The 25,365-nt window shown below is 41.7% G+C and overlaps 1 protein-coding gene across 1 annotated transcript in view; it reads left to right on the top strand.

Annotated features, from left to right (window-relative positions):
* ARHGEF26 (Rho guanine nucleotide exchange factor 26) overlaps positions 1-25,365 on the top strand; it is a 133,322-nt gene that overhangs the window by 11,701 nt on the left and 96,256 nt on the right. Inside the window, exons 4-5 of the mRNA XM_036754579.1 lie at positions 10,898-10,954; positions 13,467-13,627. Of these exons, the coding sequence (XP_036610474.1) occupies positions 10,898-10,954; positions 13,467-13,627 (218 nt within the window). The remainder of the gene's footprint in view (positions 1-10,897; positions 10,955-13,466; positions 13,628-25,365) is intronic.

Consider the following 25,365-nt stretch of genomic DNA (forward strand, 5'->3'; position numbering starts at 1 on the left):
CTTCACTTTGAATCAGTTCCTCTAAGTCTTTTGGTACTTCTCAGTTTTCATGATATTGATCATTTCTTACTACACAGTAATATTGCATTAGGATCATGTAGAATTTTTTGTTTAGCTATCCAATCAGTCAGTCAACTAGCATTTATTAAGCACTGTGCCAGACACTGTGCAAAGATTTGGGGATACAAAGAAATCCATCCCCCCCCCAAAAAAGTCCCTGCTCTCAAAGAACTTACAGTCTAATGGGGGGATGGTATGAGAACAATTCTGTACAAATGAGATACGGACTGGATAAAATGGGGGCAGTTTCAGTGGGATGACTGGGGAAGGCCTCTTGCAGAAGGTGGGACTTTTGTTGAGACTAGAAGGAAGCCAAGGAAGGCAGGAGGTGGGGATAAGAATGGAAGGCTTCCCAGGCATGAGGAATAGCCAGTGAAAATGCCTGGAGTTGGGAGATGGATTATCTGGTGCAAACAACAGCGAGGAGGTACCAGTGAAACTGGATTGCAGGTGTCTTTTGCAGGGGAGTAGCAAGGCATAAGAAGGCTGGAGAGATAGGAAGGGACCAGGTCCTGAAGAACTTTAAAAGACAAGCAGAAGATTTTATATTTGATCCTGGAAGTAATAGAGAGCCACTGGCCCTTCTTGATTAGGCAGAGTAACATGTTGTCCTCTCTTTATTTGTAGTTTGTGGCTACCGCAAGGTGTGCTCTATACATATTTTTGGTGTCTGGTGTCTATGTCTTTTTGCAATTGACTTTCTTGGGTTGGGGGGATATCTAGTAGTGGAATAGAATCCCCAGTTTAAAGGTTATAGACATAAGGAGAAGCTCTAGCACAGGGCAGGAGAGCTTGTGGGTCGTAATTCAAGTGAGTAGAGTGTTTTCTATCTAAGACCAGGAGAATAAGATCTAATATTCTTCTCTGCCAGATGAACAACAAACTTTCACCAGAACCACACAGTAGGTAAAATGTTCCTTGGAAAACTTGGAAATAGAGCTGGAGATGACCCTGAAAAGGCTGATTTCTATATTAAGCATTGTCAAATTGAAACGAGTAAAAAACAGTATTTGTAATCATAAGGTAAGGACTTAGTAAAAATGTTTAAATGAATGAGTGTATCCCTGGATCCCCAACGTATGTGCAGGGCTGGTTGTGTGTGAGTTGTATTGCAGAGGACACTGTAGGTCAGGAGCGTTGCTCTGGAGAAGGGAAAGGGAAAGACCATGATCAAGGTCCCACCAAGATTTATGGAAGATAGCAGCAAAAAGCTACCTGGTGATTTCAGAACTAAACAAAACAAAACAAGGAGTTTTCTGTTTGGAGACTGAGTGAGGCTTACGTTTTTTCATAACTATTTACCTAGATAAGAACTCAAGATGTGTTCCTTCTCTCTTCAAAAATTTCTTGAAAGTCCTCTGTTCACAGTGAGGACTTAATAAATGCCACTGAGTGACAAGCCAGAGAACTTAGTCATTGTAGCCACATCATCAAATTATTTCATGCCCAACTGGAATGGTTTGTTCCAGGTTGGGGGTAGGATTGGTAAGAAGAAAATTCTAATGCTGTACCCCAGAGCCACAAGAGACTGTGGGAATTGATTGGAAGACAGTCATGTTTTGAAAGGCCTGTTTGATTTGGCTTAGAGTTATAGGAGTGTCATTTCTGAGAGGCCCTCTGCATAGCTGGCCTCTAATTGGGGGGGGGGTTTCTGTGACGTGGACACAAGATGGCTGTCCTGACATTTGTTAAGGGCTGTCATGAAAGAGGAATTAATTTATTCTTCTTGGCCCCAAATGACAAAACTAGAAGCAATAGGCAGAAGTAACAAAAAAGGGCATAATTAGAAACTTGATATAAGTAAAAATTTCTCAGCAACAATAACCACAAAAAGCCATTAAAAAATGGGAGTGTGGAGGCCTTCAAGAAAAAAAAAATTACATGACCATTTGTTGGTTTTGATATAGAAGGGATTCTCCCACTGGTAGAAGTTAAAACTAAATGGCCCCCGAGGATCCTTCTACTGCTGAGATTCTGAGATCAGAAAAAGCTCTGGAGTTAGGTAGGCTCTCCATATGGTGAATGGAAATGGGTTGCCCAGTAGAATTTGCTCTTTGGAGAGTCATGTAAGGATTCTTGCAGCTCTCCGTTTTGGCCCCAGGGAATGGGTTATCATTATCCTCTCCTATTCTTAGACTAGACTGAGGAGCTTTTTAGCTATATCCCTCCCATTCCTTCTAGCTCCCAGGTACTCAGAAGCCGAGGTCAGACTTGTAAAGATTTGTCAGGACTGGGAGGCCTCAGCAGAAATCAACATAATGTACTTTCTATTCTTGACCTTGGGATTTAGGAAAATACCACTTGGCCCCTAGAATTTTATGTTCCTCTATAATCCTGAGCCTTTGGGGATTAAAAGTAAATTAGTTAGGTCTGTCAGTTGGCGGGCCATGACCCAAAGGGTCTTGGATTGGAATCCAACTGGGTTAGAACTGCTGGAGTTTTGCTGCCAGAATTCCGGTTGCATTTCACCTGTGTTAAGATCTCCAGTTGTTGGAATTCCCTCCACTAATGCAAACTGTGAATTGATTCATACAGCTAAGAGGCATTGGAGATGTCAACTCAGATCTTTTAAATTTTCAGCCTAGTATTCTTTCTACTCCACCATGTTGTCATTCCTTAGATAGAAAATTATTGTATTTCTACTCTTAATTCCATATACTGTTATAGGAAAATCATTTTAATTCACCAGAGCCTAGAGTGAGGGAGGAGAGAATGATCTAGAGGAGATCTGAGACATAAAATTGGAAAGAAAATGTTCATAGTGAATGGCCTAGTGAGTTGACATAAAGGGTGATTTGAGGTCCTCATGCTCTGAGGGAAGAGATGATGGCGTCAGTGTCTGGAAGAGTATTGCATGAAAAGATTATTTCATTCTTTGTACTTGTATTTCCACTGAGCCCAGCACTGCCTAGCATGTGCTTGATACATAGTGGGTACTTAACTTGATTGATTGATGTCAAATGGAAAGGATGGGGAATACACTAAAGAGTTGATCAGGGGAAGGGTAAAAGGAATGATGAGCAACAGTGACCCCCCAGCTAAGATCAGATAACATACATTTATTGTGGACCCAATCAGGAAGGTGATAGCTTTCCTTCAGCATTGTTCAGATGCATACAAAAGGAGTAGGGTAGGTGAATGGGGGAGGTAACCCAGGATAGAGGTTTGGAAAGGAATAAACAATAAGATAGAATAAGGGATCAAGGAATCTGAGAGTGGAAGATAGCATAGAGTTGAACTGGGTAACTACAGCGACCCGACTGCAAAGAGAGGAAGATTAGGCCAGAGCAAGGGAAATGGACTGTTTCAGGCAAAGGGTGACCAGGTCAGTCTCCAGGTAGATCAGGTTTGGAGATTGGAATGAAATGAGACCCTCATGGTCTGTCTTGTGGTTGAACAAAAGGAGATCTCCTAAGCCATTGCAGGGGAGGTTTTTCATGAGGAAGTGTGTCAATTCAGCAGGACCAAAGCAACTCTGACTCGGATTTGCTCATGGTGGGTGACCAGTTAGGCATTAGGGAGAAAATGGAGCTCTTCGTGGCTTTTTGTAATCAGGCAACCAGAAATCAGTCAATAGCCTGAGCCTTAGTCATCTGAGGCAATTAAATCTTGAGGATGTTTTCAGTAGCTTTTAAGGAAATGAACTAGCCTTGCCTTCATGGAGAGGGATTTGGGTAGATAATCCTCAACTGAAATAGGAAAACAAGGAAGATAAGAATGACTGGGGTTACAATGAGGTGAAAAAAATTGATTAAAAATGTTAATTGGAGGAGGTTTTGTTTGCATGGCCTGCTTGATGGGACACTAGAATGAAAACCAAGAGATCTGGGTTCTAATGCTGGCATCACCACTTAAGAGTTATGTAACTGATCAGGCCATGTCACTTCTAGTCAGGAGTTTCTTCTATAAAATAGGGTTAATATTTACAGTACCTACATGATAGGGTTGCAAGAGAAGTGCTTTTTCAACTTTGGAACCCTATATAAAAGTGTGAACTGCTCTTATTGCTTGAGTTGGGCCTTGGAGGAAGTGGAGACAGGATTGGGCAGGTCAGTGTAAGAAGTAGTGATGGGGGCAGGGAGAGAGCAGAGACAGAGGCAAGAGTGAGCCGGATGGATGCAAAGAGGATTGGGAATTGACTGTATTCATAATTCCTTGTATATTTGAATGGAATATTGACATCCATAACCGGGATTTAAACCCAGGTCCCATAACTACACAGTTACTAGGGAAGTTTGCACATACTGCCACTGTTGCTTTCTGCTGCATGGCTGTCCTTCACCAGTGAAGAGACCATCTAGAGACTGGATTTCCCTCTGTCCGCCAGGCTGGAAGTGCTGGGGGTTAGGCTCTATCCCAATGCTGATCAGCATGGGAGTTTGACGCGCTTTATTTCTGACCGTGGCTGGTTCACCCACGGTTAGGGAGCCCAGTGGCCCTGGCTCTCAGGGCTCACCATATTGGTGCTGAACTTCACACAGACATGCTATTAACCCTAGTCTACTGCAGCCTCCGCCTCCACAGAAGCAGGGATTACCAGCATGTCCCACCACATCTGGCACAAGGTGCTTGATGTCTATTATTTTATTTGATCTCTTAATACCAACCTCCTTATCCACTTAGGCTTTACAGGATAAAACAAAAACAACCTGGAACATTGTTGTCGATTTTATTAACAGGTGCATTTCTCTTGGGCAACAGGAGTACCTTAAACCTGTTTCATTTTCTGATCCTCTTCTTGACTCATGCTTTTGGTTTCTGTAAATGATGTCATCATGACCCTGATTTTCTTCTTCTTCCTTATCTCTCATAAATACATATCCTCCTGTCATCACCTCCTACCTAAGGAAACTTTTGCCTACACTGAGCCTTGGCTGGAATTATCATTGCCTTCAATCCCAGCCCTCAACACAGTGCTTGGCACATAGTAGGAACTTTAAAAATGCTTCTTGTCCTGACTGTGAACTTAACTTCTCTGTCTTTTCTCAACCACCACCAAATCTGCTCTCTCAAATGTGCTTTCTTGTAGTGTAGCCATCAACCCTATCTTTGAGCCCTCCTAATGGCCCATTTTAAAATAATGCACTTCATCTTATCTTATTAAATAATTTCATATCATTATTCTAGGCTTTTCCATTCATTTTAATTTTTCCCCATTCTCTCCACTTTTACATCATGTTTTTGAAAATTCTAATAGAATTGCATATTTTCTCTTAAATTCAAAAGGATAAATTAAAGATATGACTCTGACTCATCTAAAGAGAAACAGAATGGTTTTTAGCTACCAGGAACCTAGACTCCCAAACCTAGAAACATTTGGAGCAAGGGTCTCCAAATTCTTTTGATCCTAGTTACCTATCCTCAAAGTTCTTTTGGCCTGAACTATACACACATATAGTTAATTAATTATTAATAATAACAATTATTAAATACTATTGATAGTTATCTATTAATTATCTATTTGCTATTTCCTTCTCCAGCTCATTTTGCAGATGAGGAAAGTGAGACAAAAAGGATTAAGTGACTTGTCTAGGGTCACACAGCTAGTATCTGAGAAAGATGCTGGAGTTGTTTGTCATTTCCTTCCCCAGCAGATTAAGGCAAACAGAAGCTAAGTGACTTCTCAGTGTCTGGGGATGAATTTGAACTTAGGTCTTCCTGACTCTGTCCACTGAGCCACCTAGCTGCCTCCAACAGATACATGCATACGTACATACACACATCCACACATACACAAATCCACATGTATATATACACAAATGTATGTACATATATATGTTTTCCCTATAAGGAAGTATAGGTGAGATGAAGAGAGATAATCTTGTGTGTGTATGAGGGTTTTCTTTGATTTTCCCTCTGAAAAAACTCATTGTCTCTCCCTCAAGAGGTGGGAGGTTAAGTTTTATTATCGGGATCATAGTTTTAGAGATTTTTAAGAGTTGTTTCTTCTCGTGTTGATATTATGGTCATCATATCAACTGTTCTCACTTGGTTCATTTGCCTTTGCATCTGTTCATACGACATGTCCTGTCTATAGTTTCCTATGGCTCAGACGAGGGCTGAGTATCCAGAAGCATCGGCACTGATCACATCCGGCTCTTGGCATCTGGGCTTCAGTTTCTTCTGTAGGACATTCTGCTGATGAAATCTGTTATCGTATCATAATGTAAACATTCAGGGAACAAGGAGGTGTCTGTGTGAGTTCAGGGCACAGAGTTACGTGGGTGGCGCAACGTTCACTTTGGTCTTCTCTTTGCCAGCATACTAACCGAGTTTCCAATGCTCAATATGCTTACCACGTTGCTATCAAAAGAAAGGAGTAGTCCCACTTGGATTTCCTTTATTTCTAGAGAGAAAAGCAGCAAACTTAGAGGCTTATGAAGTTCATTCATTCAGAGAGGAAGGTTAGGACTACCTAGTGTAATCCATCTGCTGCATTCCTTTACAATTCTTCCCAGGAAATATGTACACAACAAGAATGTCCCCTCTCCTCTTGGTATAATGATGAGCATGGGAATGTGTGAGGGCTGATTACTTGTTAATTGAGGGCTTTGGGGTGCCTTGAGGCCAAGCCGTTGTTCTGTTTAGGTTTATTGATCACTTGACTAATTTTAACTTGGAAAATCCCAAAAGCTTATAGTTCATGGGCAGCATTCAAAGTTGGTGCACACTCTCGTCTGATGCCTTCTCATCCTTTCTCTTTGACTCCTTGGGTGCTGTCAATTTTGTTCTCCGTTTTGGCTTTTCATTTCATTTCTGTCTCCTGTATTTCTGCCAGTTTCTTTTTTCCTGTGGTTTTTGAGACTTTTCTTCTTTTTTACATACATTGAATTTCCCTCTCTAATCATGATTCTGGGGTTCTTGAAATGATCACTTTTCTATCTCCCCCTAATCCTAGCTCATAGGATCATAGCTAGTAAGAGCTGTTAAGGACCTGAGAGGTCATCTAGTATGTTCTTTTTATTTTGCACATGGGGAAACTAAGGCAATCTCCCATATCCCACTCTCATTTTGCTCATTGAACTTAAATGTGACCATCTAGTTCCAGACTTTGAGAGTTGTAAGAGACCTCAGAGACCATCTGTGGCCTGAAGGCCACAGGTTCCCCACTCCTGATCTAGACTAACCCTTGGGAGCTGACCAGGAATCCTCACCACAGAATCTCCAAGATGTGGTCATCCAATCTCTACTTCAACACTCCTAGGGAGTGCCAACCTCTGCTCTTCCCAGCCAAGCCCTCCCCGCTTTTGCATTGCTCAAGTTTCCAGGGAATTCTTCCTTCACTTAAATCTACACCTGCCCCTGTGCCGTCCCTCCATCCCTCTTAGCTCTGTTCTCTGGGGCCAAGCAGAGTCAATCAAATCTTTCTTCCACATGACCATTCCACTAGTACGTAAAGATAGCTCTCATCTTCTCCTCCTACCCCCTACATGTTCGCCTCCCACCCCCCATGTCTCCACTGCCCTAGTGCCTCTCACTGGACCAAACAACGTTGCTGATTCGGGTCATTCCTTCCTCCCTTGGCCAGGAGTGAAATCTCGAGAGTGAATTTTTCTCACTCTCTCAGGGTGTGGCAGAGCTGAGGTCTGAGGTATGCCATGAAGAAGGAGAACAGCCAGTGGGAGGATGAGACTGGTGGAAGGCTGGGGCTTGGCAGCCAGCCACGCTGAACTTGTTTGACTTAACTCTTAGGTCTGGACCTTTGAGATCCCCTATGTCCCATATTTTGAGTTTTTACACCAGTTATCCATGTGTGCTTCCTGGAATTATTTGAAAGCCAAAAAACCCTTGTGTGTATGTGGGGCGGGGGGGGGGGGGTCGGGGGCCACTGCACAGGACCTTATTTCTTATTCATGAGATTATTTTTATATTTTTAAGTGTATTGCTATTTCTTTTTTTTTTAAATATATCACCTTAATTTCTCATGCCTTCCCCTTTTCTTATCCAGAAAGTCATTCCTGATAAGAAAGAATAAAAATGAAAGAGGGTAAAAATGCAATTTAGCGAAAATAATCAACACATCAGTTGTCAGACTGTGTTCCACATCCATAGCCCCCCAACCTCCAAAAAAAAAGATGAGGGGAAATTCGAGGACAAGTTTGAGGTGACATTTTTAAAGGGACATTTATACAAATTTATGATGAACCTACTTCTTGCTGTTAATGGACTCCATATTCATTATGGAGTTTGTTGAGGGAGGAAATCATCATGAAGATGGGGCCCTCGTCTCCATTACCACCAGCAATAATTGCTGACTAAGTGCCACCAATAGGCAGATAGGCCCAAGAATCCTGGGAGTGGGAGTGCCCCCCACCCCCACCCCCAGCCCAGCTCCTACAGCCATCATCCAGGACAGTAACTCCCATGAAGAAGGGACCAGCTGTCCTCACTGCCTGCCACTTACAACGTCCACTCTCAGAGCAGGAAGGCTAGACTAGCTTCAGCAGCAGGTCAGCCAGAGAGAGAGAGAGACAGAAGCCAGCGTGTGTCCAGCAGGGCAAATACCAACCACCCTTTCAACGCCATCCTGATGGAGATAGCTAGGTCCTGAACCCAAGAGCCTTAGGAATAGTAAGACTTCCAGTCCAGTGCCCTTGGCCATCATCCTGGGAAGCAACTGTAGCCTGGCAGCTGCCCCTGCAGGCTCTGCATGGATAACCACCCACACCTTGGAGAAAAGGAAGCTCTTCCCCTAAAGTTCTTGGTCTTGTGGAATGGTTCAGCATCAGAAATGTATATGACCTTGTCAGTGGAAATGCCATGGAAGAAGAGGCATTACTCTCTATTTTGCCCCTGTATCCTAAGGACTGTCTGATTTGCAGCTGAAACCTTCCCTTGTGTCGTCTTCCCACTATAGACTACGAATTCCTCTAGAGCAAGGACTTCTGACTCTTCTATTTGTATCCCTAGTGTCTTGCACATTGTAGGTACTCGACAAATATTTTATTCCTTTATTCATATCCAGATACCTTCTGTCCTTCCTTCCCTTCCTCCCTTCCTCCCTACTCCCTCCCAAATGATAGTAACTAATTTTGTTGAAAATTATTATTATTCATAGCAATAAGCAGGTGGTTCTTTAGTGGCAGTGGAGTGTACTGGAAAGATTCTTGGATTCGAAGTAAGGGTACTGTCTTGGGCCCTCTTCTCTGCTCTCTCTGTACTATCTCACTTGGTGATCTCAGCTCCCATGGATTTAATTACCAACTCTATACTGACAATTCTCAAATCTTCCTGTCTTTGCCTAAAACTCTCTGGCTGACCTCCAACTGCCTTCCAGACATCTTGAACTGGATGTCCAGTAAATATCTTAAATTCAACATGTCCAAAACTGAGCTTGTGATCTTTTCCCCAAACGCTCCCCTCCTACCTTCCCTGTTAGTATAGAGGGCACCACCATCTCCCAGTCCCCCAAGCTCAAAACCAGGAAAACATGCAGGATTCCTCACTATCTCAAATGCTCTTTAGCCAAGCTGCTGATTGCATCTTTGCAATCTCCCTTGAATTGTGCCCCCTCCTCTTCTCTGATACTGCCACCCCTCTAGGGCGGACTTCCTTACCTAATGCTTGGACTACAACAATAGTTGATGGTGAGTCTGCCTTCCTCAAGTTTCCCCCACAATCCATTCTCCGTTCAGCCACTAAAGTGATTCCCCAAAAGTTGCTGGTCCAACTCTGCCGCCACCCCTGCTTTTCACCAGTTATTCCCTGACTAAAAGGATGGCACTGTATAGCCCATCAGTTTACTCCATCACAAATTAATTCCAATGTATGAATGGCTCCAGCCAGGCACAACAATGTCTGTATTTGTTTAAGACAAAAACAAAAGTTTTCAATATTATTATGATCTTTATTGAAGACAGGTTTATATGGTCTCTCCTCCGTGTTAATGGTGGATTTTGTTGTGTTCTGTCTCCTCCATCTTAGGCTTTTCTTTAGAAGTTTACAATGCCCAACCTCACCCATTTACTAGCTGTGGCCTTATTACCCAAGCCAAGAATAAATATGGTCTAATAGGAATTATTTTAAAAGGACTCCACCCTTGGTTCAGAAATCTAATCCAGTGTAATGCAAGCTGAAGCGAATAGATAAAAATGCATTGTAAATGGAATCAAATTGCAATAGTACAAATGAAAGTGCACAAAGACCAGCTCAAAGGAGAATATTCCAATTATTTTTCTGATTTAATGACTTCTCAAGGGAATTCCTGGGCACCATGTCCACATATCAACTCCTTATCCACCGAAAAGGATTCTATTTGGGTTTGTTTGGGGGAATTGTTTTGGTCTTTATGACATTTGAAAGAAATATCTAAGGTTTTTATTGGGTATTTCTTGCAGAATTCACATTTTAATGTTCTTTTTACAGCTTTGGGATAATATGAACCTGAAAAGGAACTTAACAAAGTTATAGCCATTGTTACTTTTTTTCTTTTTAGTCTTTTAGATGCATGCTATTTATTGTCAATGTTTTTTTGGCTCTCCAATGAGAAATTAAGTTGATGTATTAATAATAATTTATGGAACAGGATATGAGCTTTCCTGCCATTTCAGATCAAGTCAGCAAGAAAGTATTAAGCATGGAGATTTTTGCAACAGTTCTCTATAGAGCTGGTTTCTTTTTTTTTTTTATCAGATTTGCTGTTGGGTCCATTTTCTGTTGGGGTCATATCTCCTCTCGGGCCTCTGTTAGATAGGAGATACATGGAGGTCAATGTTTTTCATGATTTTCTTTCATTCATCGCTTGCTGCAAGGGCTTGCAGGCATCCATCTCTATGAATAAAAACATTGTTACCCCAAGAATGGATGTACTGAATTTCATTTTTTATTTTTCATTTAGGTGAAAAGGAATGGATTATCCCAAACTATTAGCCAGGAGGAAAGAAAAAGGCAAGAGGTATGCTTTTGACAAAGGGAATGCTGTTTTATGACAATAAATTGTGTGTATGTGTATTGCATATCTCTAATTTTTTAGTTTTGTCCCAGTTAAGTGAGATTTAACCAGAGGAATCTCCAACCATCTATCAGGCCACCATCACATCCTGAGATTTCCGAAACAAAATTAATTTGAATCCATTAAATAGTGGTAGGATGTTGTAACTCATAAAGATTAGTAATTTCTTTCTTAGCAAACCTTAGCTATTGATATTTGTTTAATAAAATCTCTTAAAGATATCAAACCTATTACTTATTATTTCACTCAATTACCAAAAGAAATTTCCAAAATTGTTGAGATTACAGCAAAAGTTTTCAAACAGGATAATTCCTAATGCCTTACAACTGCAGTCTCACTTAGGTATATACAGGATCTCATGTAGATATCTGTTTTTCTCTTAATTGATATGAATTTAAACAGATTACATTTCATTTGTTTCCACTGAATTGAAATTTTCAGAATTTGAAAAATTCAGAATTTGAATATATAATTCTAAAAAATAGGCCTGAATCTTCCCGAATTCTTCTGTGCCCTGTTTTTCTTCGCTTTGAAGATAATGTCTTTTTCCTTTTGCTCCTTACATATTTAGCTTTCCTAGTAAGTTTTCAAGTCCTTTATGTTGATTTTAACAATTGGGGAGGATTCCATGGATATCTGAACTTTTAATTGATTATGCTTCTTTTCATATGCTGTTTATACTGTGTCATCATTTATATGGCCAAGGTAGGGGGATACTGTGCAAGCAATGTTGCAGTCAGTCAGAAGAACAGCGGCTTCCAGCCTTGACTCTGACACTTCTTGGCTGTCTAACCTTAAACCTTCCCTCTCTGGGCTTCAGGTTTTTTTTTCTACGTAAAATATAGGGTCAGGAAATACTGTTTTTAACGTCCTTTCTTGCTCTAAAGCTACAGTCCTGCCCAGCATTCATTTCAGGGATTTTGGTTGCAAAAGATGTTGGTTCTTGTCTTTTAAAGTCATTTGAAGATGCTGTGGTTGAAGGCCAAAGCCCACCAGCAATATTCAATAAGGTTTCGGGAAAAGAAGGACTTTTGTTTTTCCAAATTTAGATTTTGCTGGGTATATTTTATGTTGGCAAAATGTACTTTTCCTTTATTGCTGTGAAGTGTTACTTCAAAAAGCGAGTATCCGAGGTTAGGGCATTGCTTTGATAGGTGAGAGTATGTTGTCATGCTCCCACAACAAAGTTTTTTCATCCTTATAAAAGATATTTTTAAGTACCTTTGTGTGCATGTGTGTGCACACATGAACATGTAGTCAGGAAATATATATATATACAGAGAGAGAGAGAGAGAGAGAGAGAGAGAGAGAGAGAGAGAGAGAGAGAGAGTGCCTATATGTCTTAGGCACCATGCTAAGGGTTAGGGATGCCAAGAAAGGGAAAAGACAGTCCCTGCCCTCAAGGAGCTTCCAATCTCATGGGGTCATGTACTCTCACATGTACACAGCATCCCTAGGAGTTGTCTTTTTGAAGTCTTGAGAGGAGGAATGAGAGTTGCTAATGGCATGAGTAGTATGACGTGCTTAGGTACAGGTTTGCCTAGAACACTTGTTTCCCCCTTTGCAATGTGAGCTCCTTGAAGGCAGGGACTGTGTTCTGGCCAGTGTCTTGCAGAATGCTTAACACAAACTAAGTGCATAAGAAACGCTCACTTGACTGACACCCCGTGGAATGTGATGTGGATCTTTAAACGACTTGGCTACAGCAGAGGGTGACTAAGTCGGCACAAATTAGGAAGAGAGTTGTCATTGCTTGTGAGGAGACAGAGGCACTGATAGGCTAGGAGGAGGGAAGGTATCTGTCATAGGTGGGGATAATGCCCTTTGAACCCTGGAGTCACTGTGAAGATCACAGTTCGGATTCTGAAAGAATTTTGCTCTAAGGCAGAGGATGTTGCCCTGCATATAGCTTTTGACATCATCCCGGCCATCCTCCTTATCTTACAGATTAGGAGACTGCGACCCAGAAAATGGGAAGTGATTTGCTTCAAATCACCCAGGTGGTGAGGAGCCAGAGCCCCAGCTCCTCTGACTCCAGCTCTGGTTCTTTTCCACTAGGCTGCCTTTGTACCATCCCATCATCCCCCTAGGTGTCCTCCCAGTTGCCAAGGGCATGTTAGAATCCGTAGACATTGTTACCCTTCTCCCAAATCATTGCCATCACATTCCCATGTCAATCAACCAGTGAGCATTTATTAAGCCCCCACTACGAGCCAGGCACTGGGCTAGACACTGTAGATACAAAGGCAAAGAATGAAACAATCCCCCCCCCCCCCAGGGAGCTTACTTCCAGTTCCGTTCTTCTCACCATGATTTTTGGCCATTTCCTGGAAATCATAGCAATAAATCCTATGTGCCATATACAAGATGACACTAACTTTTTCCAAATTTCATACTGTGTATTTGGTATTTATATTATGCAAAAGGGTTAACAACAAATCTTTCCTACTCCTAGGCTATGTTTGAAGTAATATCCTCTGAACACTCCTACTTGCTCAGCTTGGAGATCCTGATCCGTATGTTTAAAAATTCTAAAGAACTGAGTGATACCATGACCAAAACTGAGAGCCACCATCTTTTCTCCAACATCGCTGATGTCTGTGAGGCCAGCAAAAAGTGAGTGTGTGGACCCCAGCAGGTGGCATTGGGGCCAACCAAGAGGCTGATTGTCCCCAGCATCTTGGTTTGTTATCTGCATTATCTTGAAAAAGAAAATGATAAAATTGTCTGTTCAAAAGTTTTCCTGCCACCTGGATTGGTATGTAAACTTCTTAACATCATTGATAATACTTATCTGTCCTCTTACTGTGGCTTTATGTTGGACTGCATATGCTAATCAGTGCTTGTCTGCGTCATCACTGAAGGAAGAGAGGATAAAATATGGGGAAGTCTTTTCACTATACTTCTGCCAATGTGTCAGGAAGTTCTAAAGCTATGTGATGGGACAAGCTGGGGTAGAGCATGCTCATGTAATTCCTGGGAGTATGTGGCTGTTCACTTATGGTTCACTGCCTTTCTTCAGAATTCTAAACTCTTCTGGGCAGGACCCAAGGTGATAATTGGATTAATCTACTTTTCCAACTCCTTCTTGTTATTTCTGCCTATCATCTACTCCCTTTTCTGAGAATGTTGAAGGAGGGGGTAGAGCAGAGGTGTCAAAATACATGGCCTTTGAGCAGCATTGGCAACGTCCAGAGGGCAGTCAAAACCAGATTAAAATGTAATTAGGAAATATTTAACAAAATAAATAAAACACAATAAAAATAGATAAATGTTAATAATTGGTTTTCTAAGTCAATATGCTCTTTGGGAGGGATTTTCTGTATGATGTAGTCCCCTCCCCACCATTTCTATTTGAGTTTGACACCTCTGGAGTCTTGATGAGCAAATAAATTTTCTGTTGTTTTGTTTTAAAGACAAGACTAGATTTTTATATATGTATAGGGTAGTGTGTTACATGTGGAGTTAGAGATGCCCCTGTGGTCATTTGTAGCATCAACAGGGTGATGTGGCTTCAGACTGAGTTTTCCTGGCTCTAGCTTATCTTTCCAGGTTGGTTACGCTGTGTTCCCCCTCACGCATTCTGTGTTCCAGCTAAGATGACTTCCTTAATGTTCTCTGTCCATGATATTCGATTTTCCGCCTCTGACCCTTCGTCCATACCTAGAATGTTGACTTTCTCATCTACTCTTCTTAGAACTCCTCACTGGCCCAGTTCTCTGGGTGACTCAGACAGTAGCATCTCTCCACCTCCACGGAGAGGACTTTTCCTAGCTTCCCTCAGTTGTTTGTTACCCCTCTTCAAATACTTTTTTTTTTTTTGGCCCTTGCTTGTGAACATATCACATCTCCGCCAGTAAAATATAAGTTTCTTGAGGAAAGGGATTGGTCCATTTTTGTCTTTGCATTCCCAGGGTCTGACGCAGGGTTTGGCACAGAGGGCCGAATGAAGGCTTTCTGGTTAAATGTTTCTCCAAAAATCAGAGAACGGCAGGAGTGAGAGAGCATGCTGAGTTTGGAGATTCTGACCCATGTCGTCTAGAAAAGGAGACTGATTGTGGGGGAGGAGCTTCTGACCTTTGGTAACGCTCATACCCGTGTTATCATATAAGACTTTATGACAGGCTCACCTACAGTGACAACTCATCAACAGTCCCCTGAATGGTAATTGATGAAGTGTTTCCCTGAGAGATATGTGTTTGCTGAAAGTGTTTACCAGGGTCATGGAAAACTGCACGTGTAAAGTCCGAACAAAAGGAGGATTTCCTTTGAATGGAGAGGTTTTGTTTCTGTTTGCCAATGGCATTGTCCTAATTTCATTAAACTCCAGAATTCTACAGTCTTCTCAATGCAATCCACTGTAATACCAAGCATCACCTAAACCTTTCGCTCTTCCAGACTTTGCTATTTCTGTCCAAGGCACAAGCACCATTCCAGGGTCCCAGGTCTGTAACCCTGACTCCCCACCCTCTCTTAGCCCACCTATCCCATCAGCTGCCAAATCGTACCATTTGTACCTTTACACCATGACTCAAATCCAAGCCCTTTTATCTACTGACACAACTCTCAACTTAGTTCATTCTTCCATCACCTATGACCTAGATTATTGCAGCAGCCTCCTAATTGGTCTTCCTGCCTCAAATAGAGATACCACTCCACTCCCATTCCCAGATCCTGCCCCAGGTGCCAAAGCACAGATCTGAACATGGAGCTCCCCTACTCTATTAGTGGTTTTCTAGTTCCTCAAGGATAAAATATAAACTTTTATGTTCAGCTTTTAAAGCCCTTTACAGCCTAGTACCAACCTATCATTCCAGCCTAACTGCACATTACTCCCCCTCAATAACTGTATGATCCTATCAAACTGGCCTCTTCTCTGTACCTGAGTCATGATACTCCATCTCCTTCTCCATTCTTTGGCATTAACCATTTGCCATGCCTGGGAATGTGCTTTCTCTTTACTTCTATTTCTTTTTTTCCCTATATTTTATTATTTAATATTTTTAGTTTTCAACATTGATTTCCACAAGAGTTTGAGTTACAACTTTTCTCCCATTTCTACCCTCCCCCCGACTCTGAGATGGCATATATTCTGATTGCCCCATTCCCCGGTCAGCCCTCCCTTCTGTCACCTCACTCCCTGCCCCCCATCCCCTTTCCCCTTACTTTCTTGTAGGGCAAGATAGATTTCTATACCCCATTGCCTGTATGTCTTATTTCCTAGTTGAATGCAAAAATATCTTTTTTTTTTGAGCATCCGCTTTTAGAACTTTGAGTTCCAAATTCTCTCCCCTCTTCCCTCCCCACCCACCCTTCCTAAGAAGGCAAGCAATTCAACATAGGCCACACATGTGTCATTATGCAAAGCACTTCCATAAGAGTCAAGTTGTGAAAGACTAACCATATTTCCCTCCATCCTTCCCTGTCCCCCTTTATTCAATTTTCTCCCTTGACCTTGTCTCTTTTCAAAAGTATTTGCTTTTGATTACCTCCTCCCCGTATCTGCCCTCCCTTCCATCATCCCCCCTTTCTTATCCCCTTCCCCCTACTTTTCTGTGGGGTAAGATACCCAATTGAGTGTGTATGTTATTTCCTCCTCAAGTCAAATTCGATGAGAGCAAGATTCACTCATTCCCCCTCACCTGCCCCCTCTTCCCTTCCAACAGAACTGCTTTTTCTTGCCACTTTTATGTGATATAATTTACCCCAATCTATCTCTCCCTGTCTCCCTCCCTCAGTATATTTCTCTCTCACCCCTTAATTTTATTTTTGAGATATCATCCTTTCATATTCAACTTATATTCCCTTCAACTACCCTAATATTGACAAAGGTCTCATGAATTACAAACATCGTCTTTCTATGTAGGAATGTAAGCAGAACAGTTCAACTTTAGTAAGTCCCTTATGATTTCTCTTTTTTGTTTACCTTTTCATGCTTCTCTTGATTCTTGTATTTGAAAGTCAAATTTTCTATTCAGCTCTGGTCTTTTCACTGAGAAAGCTTGAAAGTCCTCTATTTTATTGAAAATCCGTATTTTGCCTTGGAGCATGATACTCAGTTTTGCAGGGTAGGTGATTCTTGGTTTTAATCCTAGCTCCTTTGACCTCTGGAATATCATATTCCAAGCCCTTCAGTCCCTTAATGTGGCAGCTGCTAGATCTTGTATTATCCTGATTGTGTTTCCACAATGCTCAAATTGTTTCTTTCTGGCTGCTTGCAGTATTTTCTCCTTGACCTGGGAACTCTGGAATTTGGTGACAATACTCCTAGGAGTTTTCTTTTTGGGATCTTTTTCCAGAAGCTATCATTGGATTCTTTCAACTTCTGTTTTATCCTCTGGTTCTAGAATATCAGGGCAGTTTCCCTTGATAATTTCTTTAAAGATGATATCTAAGCTCTTTTTTGGATCATGGCTTTTAGGTAGTCCAATAATTATCTCTCCTGGATCTATTCTCCAGGTCAGTGGTTTTCCAGTGAGATATTTCACATTGTCTTCCATTTTGTCATTCCTTTGGTTCTGTTTTATAATTTCTTGATTTCTCATAAAGTCGCTAGCCTCTTCTTGCTCTAATCTAATTTTTAAGGTGGTATTTTCTTCAGTAGTTGTTGCAATAATTCGGCTAGCAGCTGCTGTGGGGGTGAAAGACCAACACAAGGTCAACAACAAGAACGCTGCCAGCACAGGCTCTTTTGATCTGCTTTACTAAGGAAAGCAACGTTAAGAGGGTAACAGTCTTATTTCAATCCAACGTACAAATATTATTCACTTAGTTCAGGGGAAAAAGCCAGCACCCTCAACTTCATAGCAAATACAAGCAAATTATAAACATACATTATAAACAGACCAAATACAATTCATAGTTACCAAGAAAACATCAACATCTGAGTTCAGGAGCCATGGAGCTCATAACAACATCTGACCCAGAGTCACTCACCACTCTTCCTGTGGCTCAGAGCCCCAAGGGTGAACGCCAGCCTCTGGGTTTATATATCTTTTTCAGGGTCAAAGGTGAGTCACACATGCGACTTACCCACATGACCTAAAGGCGTCAAAAAATGTGACTTAGACCCATGTGGTCTAAAAGCCTCTGGTGTCACAAACATGTCACTCAAACCCATGTAAACTAGGCTTTCCCTTGAAGCAAGGAGGTCATCAAGGACTCCTAATTTAATCAAGGAAACAAAGGCCAAACTCTTCAAGGGCACTTGACTGAATAAGTGTTAAAAACCCATCTTAATTACCAAAACAGTGGTCTTTTGGACCTCTTTTTCCATTTGGCTAATTCTACCTTTCAAGGCATTCTTCTCATTGGCTTTTTGGAGCTCTTTTGCCATTTGGGTTAGTCTATTTTTTAAAGGGTTATTTTCTTCAGTATTTTTTTGGATCTCCCTTAGCAATGTGTTGACCTGTTTTCCATGATTTTCTTGCATCACTCTCATTTCTCTTCCCAATTTTTCCTCTACTTCTCTTACTTGATTTTCCACATCCTTTTTGAGCTCTTCCATGACTTGAGACCAATTCATATTTTTCTTGGAGGCTTTTGATGTAGGCTCTTTGCCTTTGATGACTTTTTCTGGCTGTATATTTTGATCTTCTTTGTCACCAAAGAAAGATTCTATAGTCTGAGTCTGAGTCTGAGTCCCTTTTTGCTGCCTGATCATGTTCCCAGCCAACTACTTGACCCTTGAGCTCTTTGTCAGGGTATGACTCCTTGTAGAGTAGAGAGTACTTTGTACCAAGCTTTAGGGACTGTTTTCAGAACTACTTCTACTCCACAGTCACTGCAAGCAAGCTCTGCCACAGCAGCACTCTTCCTCCCCCAAGAACCACCAACCAGGACTGCGACCCAGATCCAAGCAGGGCAAAGCAAGAGAACCTGCCTCTGCACCAGCAAAAGCACTCCCTCTACTCCTGCTCTGATCTGCTGCTTGATTCCTCCTATCACATGGGCCAGGGATTCTGGAAGCAGCTGCAGGAGCTCCCTGCTGCTGCCTACGCCATTGCTGCAACACCTCTGCCACCCTCAGGGCTGTGGCCAGACCTCACACTTCTCTCCCCCTGATCTAGAAGTTTTCCTAACTAACTAACTAACCTGCTGCATTGTCTTTGGTGTTTATGAGTTGAGAAGTCTGGTAACTACCACAGCTCAGTGATTGATGGCCCTAAGGCCTGCTCTGCCCAACTCCCTGTCTGTTTGGTTCTTGAACAGCCTATGCTGGGCTGCACTCCACTCAAAGCAATGTGCGATAGACCCTTCCCAGCAACCATCCAGGCTGTCCTGCACTGGAGACCTGCTTCCCTCTGCTATTTCGTGGGTTCTGCAGCTCTAGAATTTGTTCAGAGCCATTTTTTACAGGTGTTTGGAGGGACCTGGGAGAGAGCTTAAGCAAGTCCCTGCTTTCCAGTCGCCATGTTGCCCCCCCGCCCTGCCCCAGCTCTTCTTTACTTTTACTTCATGAAATCCCTGGCTTCCTCAGTGCTCAACTCAGATACCACTTCCTGTTCTCATTCCCCTCAGTCTCCAGTACTATATCCCCTGCCCCATCTCCACCCCACTGTCATTCCTCCCTAAGCAATTACTTTGAATCTATTTTTCAAATATTTTTGTATATGATTTTCTGGGAAGGTATTATTTTTCTTCAGAAGAATATTCCTCTAGTGTAGGGGATGCTTTGTGTTTGTCATTGTATCCCCAGGCCCTAGGTCAGTACCTGCATGTAGTAGATGTTTAATAAATGCTCTTTGTTGTTGTTGGAAAGAGGGCCCATACATATCCATCAAAATGTAGGCCAACCCCAGCAGATGAAAAGGTCAGGCCTGTATGAATGCCAGACTTGGATTTTTTGTCCAACTTTTATGCAATTGCATACTTTGAGCAAAAATTCCTTAAGGGACCTTCGTTTTTGAAGTCAATGTTCCTCTGTTGAAGGAAGGAAGTAAAAGAAAAAGCACACAAACAAGCAACAACAACAAAAAACCTTCAGTCTGGGAAGGAAGAGGGAAAGTGATCAGAGATTATAAATAGTGAAGAGTGTAGATATGGCCTTGTTCACCAAATCTTGGGCTGCTTCAATTAAAAGGAGCAGTCTTACTTAAGATAAAAGGAAACTCCGTGAACTTGAGAATTGCTTCATGGTTGGAAAAAAAAATTCTTAGAAGGTATAAGATGAATTCAAAGGTACAGATCAAAGCAGACTTTTTCCACTTTATTTTTCTTACTTTTCTTTTCCTTCCTTCCTTCCTTCCTCCCTCTCTCCCTCCCTCCCTTCCTTCCTTCCTCCCTCTCTCTGTCCCTCCCTCTCTTTCTTTCTCTCAATTTGGTTAATATGGAAATGTTTTGCATGGCTTCGCAATTGATATATCATTTGCCTGCTCAATGAATGGAGGAGGGACCAAAGGAAGGGAGAGAATTTAGAACTCAAAATTTTAAAAAATGAACACTAAAAATAAATACTACATACATATACACATGCATATACACATACACACATACATATATGTGTCTATATACACTTATGTACACATATATACGTGCATATGCATACATGAGTACATATGCACATATATGTACTTATACATTTACATAAATAGATGTACACATGGAGTATATATAATGAATTTATGGGTGATCAAACCAGGCTTATGCAATGGGCAGAATGCTGCCCTCTTAGCACTGAACTTGCAGCCAGGGGGTCCAGAATTAGAATCCCAGCTCTCTATTTAATTGCTGTGTGACCTTGGACAGCTACCTGGTCTCTCTGGGCCCTAGATCCTCCTCATCTGTAAATGACAAAGTTGAACTAAAGGACCTCTGAGTTCCCTTTCAGCCCTGGATCAATGATTCTGATCCCACAAAGAATAATGAACAAATCCTGGCAGATGCCATTAATATGCAGTTAGAACTTCATCTAAGATCTTAAATTATTTAGAAAGTTTTCCAGTTTAATTTTTTGGGTATTTCTTCTAGAAATACTATTTCTATTTTGTTATTTCATTGTTAGATGCTAATTTATTGTTTAAACAATAAAACAATACCTTCCCCATCCAGTTGGGGAGAGTAGAATAGTTTTCCTGGTTTTTTTTTTTTTTGTCTTTTATTTGCCTTTCACTGCTTCAGATTTGAATGGCTGCCCAAAGGATACTTGATTTGTTGTGTTCATCAAAGAAAGAACTTTATGTTTTATACAACAATTCTGTATCTTTGTACTGTATTCTAGAAGCCACATATATGTGTATGTACATACACACTACTTAAGAGCATCACATGTATTCATCTCAAAAGTTTACTTACTTTAGTTCAAAATCTTTTTTTGGATCTGGTGTAAACATTGAGGTCATATTTCACTTTTAGGTCCATTTTACTGCAAAATGCCTCCTTGTTGAATCTACACTGTTTGGCTTTCTTGAATGAAATCATAAAATGATAACAGAAGTGTTGATGTATGAGAATTTCTCAGAGCTCAGCTTTCTAAGAGGGAGCTTTGTAGTGATGCAAATTATCAGCCACAAAGTTGGACAGTACACATTAAGAAAGAAGTCGATTTCTTTAGTAACTTAATCAGAGTTATCTTTCAGGATTTTATTTTTAGCTAATGGAAAATGGTGACCCCCGGTGGGGGTGGTTTACTTTTGGCATCTGAGGCTACAGGGGGAACAGAGTTTGTTGTTTCTGATCAGTCCTTTGTGCCCATTTTACCGATCTAGGCTGATGATTTGCCCTTGACTCCTTTAGGAACACCGCATAATTTTTGTTCAAATACGTTGCTGTGCTTACTAATAAATAACAAGGGAACAATTCAGCATTGGGATGGATGGTTACTTTATGAATTAAGAGAGTGTCCCTGGCAGAGTATTTTGAAAGAGGGATAGATAACAGCAAGAGACCCTGTAACTGTAGTTAGTTACCTATGATCGTTAACATACCTTCAGTTCATGCAACTGTTTAGGTCTCCTTCTTATACAAAATCTACATTACCAGTTTGTTTCTTAGACAGCATGTCTATGAGTTGTATTTTTTCTGGGAGCACTGACTGTTGAACAGTGTAGGCCAGGCAGAACTTGGAAGCAGGCTCAGGGCCTTGGGCCATACCGTAGATAATAGGAGCTATGGAAGGATTTTAAATACCAAAGAAGTGTTTCTCAATGTCATCATATCTATCCCCTTCCCCCTTCTCTCCTCCACAAGATGACCACCTGTCTTCTTGCCCTTAATCCTGGATCTGCTTTGTGAGACTTTTAAAAAAATATCACTTTTCCCTTTCAATATCTAAATTTTTCAAGGGACTTATACACTCTAGGCTCTGCAAAACATCAGTCAATAAGCATTTCTTAAGTGCTTACTGTGTACAAGACACTGCGCTAAGTGGTAGGGATAAAAAGAAAGACAAAACAGTCCCTGAGCTCAAGAAGCTCATACTTTAATGGCATAGAAAGCATCCCAATAACTCTGTACAACAGGGTATACACAGGGTAAATTGGAGATCATGTAAGGGGCAAGGCATCAGCCATGGGGGTAGGGAGTGGGGAGAGGCCTTTTGAGAAAGACCTCTTCCAGAAACTGGAGCTGAGTCTTGAAGGAAGCTAGGGAAGGCAGGAGATGGTGGTGAGCAAAGAGCGCCGGAGGATGCTCCAGGCATGAGGGGACAGCCAAACAGTTTGAAGTCAGGAGATGGAGGACCTTGCTGGAGGAACAGAAAGAAGGCTAGAGTCATCGGAAAGAGTATGTGGAGGGGAGTAAAGTATAAGAGCCTGGAAAATTAAGCATGTCAGGAAGAGCCAGCTCATGAAGAGCTCCTGGAGGTTACTGGGAGCCACTGGAGTTCATTGGATAAGGGCACAATGACAGGATTAGACCTATGCTTTAGGAAGATAACTTTCACAGTTGAGTGGAAAATCGTTCACTTTGCTTAATAAATCCTAGTGGCTCCCTTTTTCCTCTAGAATAAACCTAGAGGAATTCCTGCTCTTGGCCCTTTCCACCCTGGCTCCAACTTACCTTTCCCAATTTCTCATACATTACTTCCCTTCGTGCTCTCTTCAGTCTAGCCTTATTGGCTGTTCCTCACCAGTGACACCACATTTCCAGTCTCCATAAACTTAGCACAGACTGTCTTCCATATTCACCTCTGCCTCTTAGAATCCCTAATTTCTTTCCGGGTCTTGCTCACCCTTTCTTGATCTGTGCAAACTTAGCTCCTAGTACCCCACCAAAATTAATTACCTTGTATATAATTTTATTATGTATAACATATTATTAGGTATTATGTATAATAAATATGTATATTATGTATAATTTTGCTATGTACAATATGTTTTATTTTATTATGTATAATATATGTGTTTCTTATATATTTATATATGAATCTATGTCTCCCCCCAAAGAATGTAACCTGCTTGAGGGCAGGGACTGTTTCATTTTTGTCTGTGTATCTCTCATGCCCAGCATCATACTTGTGCTTAATTGTAGGCATTTAGTAAATGCTTGTGGAATGATTGATTTGATGTTAGTACCTCATGCTCCTTCCCCGTTTGCTACTTGATCTGGCCCCCAAACAATACAAAGACAAAAGACATTCTGCTCAAATCAATCAATATTTATTAAACTTACCCTATGTGCTGGGTACGCAGCTACATTTGGAATCAAAGCAATACCGAAACAGTCCTTGCCCTCAGGGTGCTTCCATTCTATTGATGTGATCATGGATACAGACAGAGAAATATAGTTCATGGCTGAGCACTAGGAGGCAAAGAGCACCAGCTCTGTTTGAGGAAGGAAAGAAACCTGATGGCTGGGGATGGGGGAGGAGAGCCAAGGAGGCTTTGTGGAGGAAGGAGATAGCCTTAGAGCTGAGCCTTGAAGAAAGGTGGACTGGTAGCAAGTGAATTTTAAGCTTGGGGTGGGGGAGGGGGTGGTACAATTTGTGGGAATTCATGGAGGCAGGAAATAGCAGGTTGGACAAATGGAACATAGATGTATTAAAGGGTAGTAATACCCTTTAAGGTAGTAGTACCCTGAGGATACAGAAGGAGATCAGAGCCAGGTTTGGGAGTCCTTGAATGACAAGCTAAGGCGTTTGTTTTGTCCTAGAGGCAATACAAATATTGCTGGTTTTTGTGTAAGAGGATGAGAGTGAGATCTGTGCCTTGGGGAGATGCATTTTCAGCTCTATGAGAGGTGGATTGGAGAGGGCACAGACAAGAAGCTGCCATTTGGGAGGCTTTTACAGTGGTGCTAGAGAGAGACGGTGGTACTAGGTGTCCACAAGACAGGTGAGAGATGTTAATAATGGCAGTTGTCCCATTGATGCTCTGATGTTGAGCGTTTTGATCAACAAGCGCTAATTAATAACTTGCTCCAGGCCAGGGGCACTGGGGAATACAAAGCATAAGCAAAAGTAGTCCCTGTCCTCAGGGAGCTTCCGTTCTAATGGATGGGACAACATACACAAAAATTGATCCATATATACCAAATACGGAGTACATAGAAGGTAGCATTAGCAGCTGGGAAGACTTATTCTTCTAGAAGATGGCATTCAAGCTTAACAGAAGCTGGGGAGTCTAAGACATGGGAGTGAGAAAAGAGAATCTTCTGGACCTGGGTGGTGGGGACAGCCCATGTGCGGAGATGGAGAAATGGAGCATTGAGGGTGAAGAGCAGCCAGGGTGCCATTGTGGCTGGACCTTAGAATGCGTGGAAGGGAGTGATGTGTTACACTGGAAAGAAGGAAGGGACAAATTTGGAAGCACTTTAAATGCCAAATGAAGATGATCAGAGGCAATTAGGGACCTGGTGTAGTTTGTTGAGCCAATGCATGGTATGACCTATGACTTTGTCAGCTTTGTGGCTGTGGTGCTCAGTGATGTATGATCATGCGTGTTAATAGCTATTCCTAATGTCTTACCCGAAAGTCTCCCCACAAGAGTAAATGAGAGTGTTGTAGACTTAAAAAAAAATAATCGTTGTAGTGGTGGAAAGTGTTGCTGGACTTAGGATGAGGAAATAAACTCGAAACAGTGTGGTGTGGTGGGTGGTGCGGTAACGCTGGAGACAGTTCAAATCTTGCATCTAAAGCTTGCTCCCTGTGACCCTTTGGCAAACCATCCAGCATCCCAGAGCTTTGGTTTCTTTATCTTCAAAATGAGAGAGCTGGACCACATGACCTCCAAGAGCCCTTTACACTCTCAAATCTGTGATTTTATGAAGTTGTAATGTCTAGTGTTTGCTAGCTATGTGACTTGAATTGTTCTGCTTCACCTTTCTCTCTCCCTGTGCCACTCTAAAGTTAGGGCTTTGGACTAGATGACCTCAAGTCCCTTTCAGGCCTAGATGTATTATTTTAGTAAGTCTTATAG

This window comes from Trichosurus vulpecula, chromosome 4, assembly GCF_011100635.1.
Source record: "Trichosurus vulpecula isolate mTriVul1 chromosome 4, mTriVul1.pri, whole genome shotgun sequence".
Classification (NCBI taxonomy): domain Eukaryota; kingdom Metazoa; phylum Chordata; class Mammalia; order Diprotodontia; family Phalangeridae; genus Trichosurus; species Trichosurus vulpecula.